The following is a 9644-nucleotide window of genomic DNA, read 5'->3' as shown; positions in this document are numbered from 1 at the left end:
GCAGAGCGTTGATCCGACAGTCTCTTCATAGGAAGATTACAAACGGCGATTAATGACACACAATGATTCTCTGCTGTTATTTTGGTGGTTTGCTTCACGATGTGAGTACAGGACTCTTTTACTTCAATGCCCCTTGATGGTAGACAATATTTTTATTATTTGCTCTATATAGACCTTATTTTCCAGAGAAACGTGCGCCGCCATCTTTAGAATATTGTCTTTGAACTTCCGTTTTAGCGGTAGCCCTGTATATTTCTATGGCATAGTTGTTGAAGAATAATTAGCTGGTGAAGTGGAGTTAATGAAAGTTATCATGAGCGTTGTTATGTGTAAAGCAGATGTCTTAACAAATGTCAGTAGATCGGGAAGATTTTAAAATGAGCCGTTCATTCATAAATACATAAGATAGCTGTGGAAATACAAGCCGGAAGTCAAAAGACAACGAGCGCAGCGCTGAAAAGGGGCGGGGCTACATAAGGTCTATATGTTTCGTCTCCCTGCTTCTTGAATCTCGCGCCGCCTGAGCTGACTGGAATTCTTTTTGGTTGTCATGACAATGACGTAGTTTAGGGCGGCTATATTCCGCGTTCATTTACACTGAACCAGAACAGTATCAGAGTCACCTTTTAACCTCTCGACGATGCTGAATGACTTCTTTAGTTAGCAAACAAATTACTCGAGTGGGTGTAAATGCCGATCACTTTCATGTTTTTTGGCAAAAATCGCTTGATGCCATTGCTACTTCTGCAAACCGCGGATCAATGCTACAAACCAATACAAACTAACCCTGCGTCTCAATCAGCTCCCTAGTTCCCTAGGTCGTGAATCAGTACATCATGCAAGTGAATGTGGCTGATTCCCTGATCAGTGCCCTGACTACTGAACTAGGGAGCTGATTGAGACACACAGTAAACCTGTCTGGAGTTTTCGCATCGCTCTGCAAAGTACGTCACCCGGATCGTTGATCTGATTGGTTGAAGGACTATCCAATTGCGTGACTAATGCTCGTTGATCACGCCTCTTGTGCAGTAGGAAATACATAGCAAACTCCCCAGACCAATGTTCAATTTTAAATTGAGCTTGGTCTGGTGATAGCCAGACTAGCTGTAGATAATGATAATGGCAAATTATTGGAGTGTTTTTCCTTTTCTACAGGGAGAAATTCTGAAGACATTGTAATCAGAGATCAAGTTTTTAGATGTTTAAGACAGTGATAAGAAGTATACAGAAAAGTATATAAAATACATTACTGTGTTGATTTGAAATCATGTAATTCCTTTACCGGAGTATCTGTTTACACCAAGTGCAAACAGACACTCCACCTAACTCTGACTCTGCCCGCCATTATCGGATTGAGAAAATTACAAAAGAAATCCCAATGACAGTATCAGTGGTGTGATGAGTAAGATGGGTGTCTTTAGCTTTTGACGCGACGCACCCTAGTTTGAATCCAGCTTTTTTCCAAACTCATTCTCTCTTTTTCCATCGCATATCAGCTCGTAGTAGCGTTTATTTTAAATTAATTAAGAAAGTAGGTAGAGAAGGAGCACCAGCCATTTATGATTTCAATAAATATAATCATATACACTGAATATGTTGTTGTTGTTGCATACTGTTATAATAAACTACAATAAACTGAAATGCTAATAGTATCTGCCACTATTTGCACCAAGCATAAATAGCATCTAACAACTATTTACACTTAGTGCAAAGAAAAAATTTTATGAGTAAAATATCTCTGAAGTATATTCCCATTCATATTTACATTTTTTTAGCACACCAGGGTGATCATAAACATTAAATTTTCCAGCCATGACTTCCTGTTCCACAGGAGTATAAACATGAGGAAACACAAAGGCCAAATTCCCTTAATCATTCATCACAATGAGTAAAACCAAAGAATATAGTTCTGATCTGCAGCAAAAGATTGTTGAGCTTCACAAAATAGAAAGTGGCTATAAGAAAATAGCTAAAGCATTGAAAATACCCATTTCAGAGTTTGAGTGGCCAAAGACTCTCCAAGGATCACAGTTGGAGAATTTCAGAGATTAGTTGAGTCTTGAGTCTCAGAAAGCGTAAAAAAAAAAAAAAAAAAAAAATCAAACAGCACCTACATCCTCACAAGTTGTTTGGGAGGTTTTCAAGAACAATCCTCTGCTCTCATCCAGAAACAATCTCCAGCATATTCAGTTGTCAGACAAGACTGGAACTTCAAACGGGACCGGCTTCTATGGTCAGATGAAACTAAAAAAGAGCTTTTTGGCAACAAACCCACCAGATGGGTTTGGTGCACACATGGATAAAAAGTACCCCATGCCCACAGTTAAATATACTGCTGGATCTTTAATGTTGTGGGTATATTTTTCTGCTGGAAGTCCTGGACATCTTATATGGTATCATGGATATCTTATATGGTATCATGGATTCTACTAAATATCAACAGATAAAAAATCAAAACCTGACCGCTTCTGCTAGAAATCCAATAATGGGTCGTGGTTGGATCTTCCATCAGGACAATGATTCAAAACAAACATCAAAACCAACACAAAAATGTGTTACTGAGCACAAAATGAAGCTTCTGCCATGGTCTTCCCAGTCCCCTGACCTGAACTGTAAAGAAAATGAGTGTAGTGAACTGAAGAGAAGAAGCACCAACATGGAGCTGGGAATCTGAAGGATCTAGAGAGATTCTGCATGAAGTAATGGTCTCTGATCTCTTGTCAGGTGTTCTCCAAACTCATCAGGCATTATAGAAGAAGAGTCAGAGCTGTTTTCTTGGCAAAAGGAGGTTGCAAAAACTATTGAATAAAAGGGTGCCAATAATTGTGGCCAACGTGTTTTGGATATAAACATTTTTCATAATGTGACTTTCCCCCCACTTTCAATTCTTTTTCTTCAATGAAAGGTTAGATTTTTGCTAATTTTATGAATTAAAGATTAAAAGGATAAACAATGCAGATTTATTTTTACAGTCATCTTTGATCATATTTACCAAGGGTGCCAATAATTCTGACCACCACTGTATGCTATAAATATGCACATACTGGATATGTCACCACTTTTAGTGTGTTTTATGCCAAAAATATTTTTCTCTTTTTCAGTAATATGGGACAGTAACAAGAGTTTGTATAACTGTAACTATACAGGCCATGCCCTTTTGACCAAAAATATGCAATGTTTAAGTGAGTGAGTGACCGAGAAGAAAAAAAGAGAGGGATAAAGTGACAAAAAATATTGCAAAGGCTACTGCAGCATGTTTGTGCTATTGCAATGCCTAAACATTGCAATAATTTGAAAAATATAAAAATAATTAAATGAATCTGAAACACTGAATGACCATCCCAGAATAGCCACACAACACAAGCTGATCACATTTTAAAAACTATTTAAATAAATGAGAGAGTGAAAAATGGTTGGAATGGACTATTTTAGTCCACATTTTATTGCATGAATACATTATCAGATAAAAGGTCAGAACAGAGTTTCCTACCCAACATTTCCCTGCTCTCCTGTGACATCAGAGCCTCCTGTGGTCACATGAAAGCTCAATATCAGCCATGTTGTGTACTGTTTCAGATAAATGTAAGTTTCACATGAAATGCAGATAATAAATACACATAGTCAACAATAACTGCACTAATTTTGACACATAAATTACAAGAGATAGAGAATTCATATTAAAATTACGTTTCAATAACTTAACAGGCATAAATATAAAAATATTTCAATTACTCACTTTTACACTCTTAAACAGGTTGGCAAAATCAAGGAATTGCTGATTAGCTTCTGATTAGTCAAATTGGTTTCTTTATAATTAAACAATGTTGTTTGACATTATCACACTTTCACTTCTTAATGCATATGTCTTTAATGGCACAGATAATGTAAAACATTAAAAAAAATATATATATATATTGTTGGTTCAAATGACATTGCATAACATTACATCTACCATTCCTTTAAGATCTCAAGATCTTCAGAACCTTCATTAACATTCTTCCGGTGTTCAGTGCACTATAGAGATGCTTTGATCAGCCACAGCACAGGCAGCCAGCAGTGGCTCGCTGAAAGCATGTCTGACTACATGCAGCACAGACATAGATTCAGGATCATAGAACAGCAGGGTCTGACTGGACCAATCCAACAGCAGTCCCACTCTCCTGAGCTTCTTAGCCACTGCAATACCCACACTGCATCCAGCATGACAGAAAGACATGTCTCCATCATAATGAGAGAGCACCCATGATTTTGAGTTGTAGCCCAGCCGTGCACCATTGCCGGACCCCTTGCGTTCTATGCTGGCATAGCATACACCCACTTTGAAGGCGGCACTCGTGCCCACGTCAAGTACCCAGCTCTGAGTACCAGAGGACATGGGAGGGGAGCAGAGGGCATTAGGCCAGCTGTCAAAGCGTGCCGGATCATTGGGGGGTAACTGACGCTGACGTTTGGGCAGGAAAGTTAAGGTGCGCTGATCGTTGGAGAGGGAGAGAAGAGGACTGACCGTTTGATTTTCAAAGTGTAGCATAGTTGAACTGTGGGCTAAAGAAAAGAAGGATATGTTAAGATGTTCAGAGTAAGAAAATGAGAAGTTTTAGGAAGGGGGTCATCGTATTTTGGGTGATCATGGAAATGCTATATACTGAATCTGTCTTATGTAAATGTAAATTGAAGTACACTTACCAGGTGGCCCAAGCAGCAATGCACTGGCCCATAAACCCACCATCAGTTTACTGTCACTGCAGCCTCTGTTCAAACTCAGTTGCTCTGTGTCTCTAGGTTCACCAACACCCTCCGCATCCTCAATCCTAGCACAGTCATGTACATGATCAATGATCATATCCAGCCTATCTCATTTTGTGTATTTACTTATTCATTTATGTGGACTTATTGTTGCGTTTATTGCAAACTGAAATTACCTGTCATTAATTTCCTCATTAGAGCTCTAAAAACAAAGAACAAAAATACAAGAATCAGTGGATTATCACACAAATGTAATTTATATAAATATGTATGTTTTATCAATTGACTATTAACATCTAAACATATTAGTTTTCAGAAAAACAATGAACTGAAACTGATACTACTAGATTTTAAGTATTATTTTGGGAAATCAGTAATTTACTCTGTGGTGTACTATTGAAACTAAATACTCAACTACATTTCCAAAAAAAAAAAAAAAAGTACTCTATTTATAACTTCTCAAATGTCAGTTATCTGCTGATGAATTTGGTGTGCAACTCTATGCTGTCAGGACAAATTACCTTTAATTTGACTGACTTGTTTTCCTTAATAAGTTTGAAAATTGAAGCATTGGGAAAATTGTGATTAAACAGGTACTTTAACGAAATCAGCTCTTCTGGGGTAAATTTCATCAGGAAATGTCCAGGTCATATTTCATCAAAAATCAAAAGGAAAAAAGAAATGGCATTAAATACATAGAAAATACTGCAAATATGATCAGTTTTGCTTTATGTTTATATATTTTGAGAAATGTTGACTTATGTTGAATGCGCAAGTACAATAATTAATTCAATAACTTCAAATAATTATTCTCCTTACTGGCTCCATATGTAAGCAAGATGATCATAAATATTGTGTGAATACATAAAGTGAAGGAAGCATAAATTGAGATTTGGATTGTAATAATATTGTGATATATATCTTGCCCAAAGGTCTCATTGCTGTAAGGCAAAAAAAAAAAATATATATATATATATATATATTCTTCTCATAAATCTCATGAAACTTGACAAAAACATTTCACACTCTGTCTTTTGATTTCATCAATCAGGTTACTTTTTAATTTCTAATTCTTCAGTATGATGTCTTCTTTGACAAAGTATCTATACTTTAAATTTTCCTAATTTATCTGTACTTTTTTTTTACCCCTGACATTCACTCACCACAAGCATGGCATCCGTCGAGTTTGTGAGTGAGTGCACCAGGCTGGTGCGTGTGTGTGCGAGTTTCTCCAGAGTTTGAGCCCAGTGTGCTCTCTGGGTGAGGAGGCACTGCTCCACTCGCTCTTCTTCTCTCTGTATGGCCTCTAGGAGACGCTGTTCCTCCTCCTCGAGAGCCTCACGCACCACTTTCACCTGAGCCAACACTCGTTCTCTCGCACTGTTTGCATCTGTCTGTCAATTAAATGACACAAGAGGCAATTACTATAACATATTACACTGTTATAACTACAGTTCATCTGAACACCAGGGACATTAAAAATCATTTGAAATCATACAGTATGAGTTGCCATGACCAAAAATATAGTAATATCACAGTACATTGTCCAATTATGGTTGATAACATAATATTAACATGGTACATGGTTTTCATTGTGTGAGTTTTGCTGACTTAATTTATGTAATGCTCTCTCTCTTTCTCTCTCTGCATGTTTGGAACTAGTGAATATTTCAGGTACCTGTACAGCTTTCTCTCTTGCTGTAAGTGTACGGTCAATGAATCTTTCAATCCGCAGGGCTTGCAGCTGCATTTTTTCACAGACATCCACCAACTGATTCTGTTTAATACAAAGAAGAAAAATGATTCCAAGATCACCTAAGAGGCATTAAGCCAGCAACTGAATGGTATGCAGTGGCAGGAATGTGGATATGATCTGAATTTTTCTGTTGAAAAGGTTTCACCACATAGGCAAGAATTTTAAAATCTACTGGCCCTCAAAATATTTGGAAGCTTACAAATGTGTGAAATTTATTTCAGCTTCGTTCTGTGCATTATTTGCTTGAAAATATTTATGCTATATAAAATTATTTTGCATTTTCAAGTTCAAATACTTTTTCTGGCCACTCTATAACACAAGTGAGTCCAGTGTTGATGTAAGTCCTCAGGTTTTTTATTAATGCAAAAAAGAGAAAGCACAGCATTGAAATACATATTCAGTATTTAGTCAATAATAAATTAATATAACATCATAGTTCTTAAGAAATTAGTTATTAATCTTTTTATTTATTAAAGTTTTTTACAGTATGGGAAACCTCAGCAAGAAAGAGTAAGTGAATAAACAATTTGCAATGCAAAAACACAAAACAAACAAAGAAGAAGAAAAAAAAACAGTAAGTTCAACAGAATGGTTACTGCCAGAAAAACAAATTTTATATAAGGGTATATATAACAAATTCAATTCTCCCAAATGGAACATATATTTTGTCAATTTTACTATATTACAATTTTACAATATTACTCAATTTTATTGAGCCTTCCGTAGCCTACTGATGTAATGAAACTGACCACAACCTCTCCATGTGAACATACACAAAGAAACACTCTTACATGATTATTCTAACAGTAGAGATATATTTTAAGTGAAGAACGAATGTGTTATAGCTACTATAAATTATTTTGTTAATGTTTTATACGTTGAAACCTAATTATAATGTTATTTAACTAATAGAGACTCACCCTTACTACAGTTGCCCGGGTAACCAGCTCTGTCACTGTATGACCCCGGCAAGCTCCATCCAACACACATTGCGAGCATTTCAGTGTTCCTTCTGTATTACAGTACAACTGTAGTTCGCATTCATGTTCTGGACACAGTTTCGCTTCTTCTGAAGCCGATAAGGAGTCTGTACCGCTGCCTACAGGGGTCTCCACAAATTTGCGCACAGGTTTTGTCGACGATTCTCCGTTTGCTGTGACATTGGTGTGTAAAAACAGCTCTTCGCCTTCACATACATTTATTCGATCTTCATGTTTTGGATGGTCGGCCGGTCCAGGGTCAGTCTCCGGGTCATTGACGTGCAAGGACACCGTTGCCAGTTCACAAAGTCTATATTCCATACTCATGGCACCAAGAGATAATATGTTTAGTTCCTTAGCAGAATAAAATATGAGGGGTTCGGCTGGTTTCGCTGATGTATACTGTAAAATACCCGTGGCGCAGGTGTATCCAGTTTTAAAGCCCTGCCTACCTATCGCAGGTGTATAACACGGAAGTGGCCTGGTTGAAGAGTGCGCAAGTCTGAAATTAAATTTGTCTGCAGTTGTGGCAACTGGCCAGTCACTCACGTGAAACTTGGGACTGTTCTTGCAATATGCTAATTTGTCGTCTGATCTTGCATGTAGCATTGGCTAGAATCGGACAACACTGCTCTGTTAATGTGTAACTCGCACCAACGGAACTGTACTGAGCCCATTTGCTACACACATTGCTCTTACCATATTCCTAGTCCACCGCAATCTAAAATATGGCACAAAATAAATAAATAAATAAATCAAAATCACGAAATATTACGGTGGTGTTTTTTTTAATACATTCAAGCAATGAACGTGCAATGGAATTTGTAAAGTTACAATATGCTACACGAGGGGTTAAACAGGTCGTTTATTGTTAAATGGGTGTTAGACTCAGAGACTCAAATCTTTGGAATCACTGCAAAGATTCTTTCAGATTGAGTCAGTGACCCTTTCTGAATTACATTGTTAAGCCAGAAGGTGGCAACAATAATTGTCTTTATGAGTGAGTAATTTAATTATTTATTCCACTGATGCCTACCGCAACAAGTTTAAAAGGATTAGTTCACCAAAAAAAATGAAAATTCTGTCATCATTTTCTCACTCTCATGTCATTCTAAACCCCTAAAACTTTTGTTCATCTTTGGAACATCAATGAAGATATTTTAATGAAATCTGACCGATTTCTGTACCTACATTGACAGTCCATGCAACTACCACTTTGACGCTTCAAAAAGTTCATAAAAAGATTGTAAAACTAATCCATATTAAATGAGTGGTTTATTCCAAATTTTATGAAGAGGCACGATTGCTTTATATGATGAGCAGATTTAATTTAGGCTTTTATTCACATACAAACATTAATCACACACACATCAGTTATGTTAAATGGAAGCTCAATCATGCTTGCTTGACGTGTGCAAGAACCAATGAGGTTCATTCTCGTGTATTACGTAGCACGTTTGAGCTTCTGTTTATGTTCGCTGAGCAATGTTTATATGTGAATAAGGCTAAATGAAATCTGTTTATCATGTAATGCGATCTTGTCTCTTCAGAAAAGTTGTACTAAACTGCTCAATTCATATAGATTAGTTTCAATATCTCTTAATGAAATGTCAAAGTGGTATTTGCGTGGACCTTCAGTGGTGGGAGAGAATATCTTAATTTGTGTTTCGAAGATGAACAAAAGTCTAACAGGTTTGGAATGACATAAAGGTGAGTAAATGATAACAGAGTTTTCATTTTTGGGTGAACTAACCCTTTAAGCTTCAGTGTCATACTCAACTTTGGCTATGTGAAATTTCTGCAGACGCTGCAACGGTTGTAACACTCTGCAGCATCTTTTTTTAGGCACAGTTCAACATTTTGTCTAGAAATAAAATAAAAAGATCTATTATTTCCCTCCATCTTGTTAACTGGTGGTTAACTGTTAACTGACTTCTATGCTATTGGAAAAAAAGACAACAATTGTCTAAATAAATCAAGAATTTTAATTACAGCCTTAACTGTAGTTATGTGGTCATAAGACATTTTCACACATTCATAATTGTTAAGACATTTTCACACATTCATAATTGTTTGCCCCCACCCGCTTATCTTTTTGTTGTTAACTGATTCACATAATGAACTGAACTAAGGACATTCCTTGGTTGTGTCCGAAATCATTCCCT

The 9644-nt window shown here is 36.7% G+C and overlaps 1 protein-coding gene across 1 annotated transcript; it reads right to left on the bottom strand.

Moving 5' to 3' along the window:
• Positions 1-3374: 3374 nt before the first annotated feature.
• bspry (B-box and SPRY domain containing) lies at positions 3375-8205 on the bottom strand. The gene is made up of 6 exons (XM_048190123.1): positions 7420-8205; positions 6422-6520; positions 5907-6137; positions 4920-4945; positions 4684-4808; positions 3375-4542 (listed from the first exon to the last, which is right to left on the bottom strand). Exons 1-6 carry the CDS (start codon positions 8086-8088, stop codon positions 4007-4009), a joined length of 1686 nt encoding a protein of 561 aa, XP_048046080.1. The 5' UTR covers positions 8089-8205; the 3' UTR covers positions 3375-4006.
• Positions 8206-9644: the final 1439 nt, after the last annotated feature.

The sequence above is a fragment of the Megalobrama amblycephala genome, linkage group LG4 (genome assembly GCF_018812025.1).
Source record: "Megalobrama amblycephala isolate DHTTF-2021 linkage group LG4, ASM1881202v1, whole genome shotgun sequence".
NCBI lineage: Eukaryota > Metazoa > Chordata > Actinopteri > Cypriniformes > Xenocyprididae > Megalobrama > Megalobrama amblycephala.
This window is presented reverse-complemented; position numbering and strand designations above follow the sequence as displayed.

Excerpts from the sequence above, each read along its gene's own strand:
- bspry (XM_048190123.1), bottom strand. The coding sequence starts at position 8,088 with ATGCTACATGCAAGATCAGACGACAAATTAGCATATTGCAAGAACAGT. Across the intron at positions 6,138-6,421 it reads CAAGAGAGAAAGCTGTACAG|ACAGATGCAAACAGTGCGAG; the intron begins GTACCTGAAATA and ends TTTAATTGACAG. Across the intron at positions 4,946-5,906 it reads CGACGGATGCCATGCTTGTG|AGCTCTAATGAGGAAATTAA; the intron begins GTGAGTGAATGT and ends CTTTGTTTTTAG.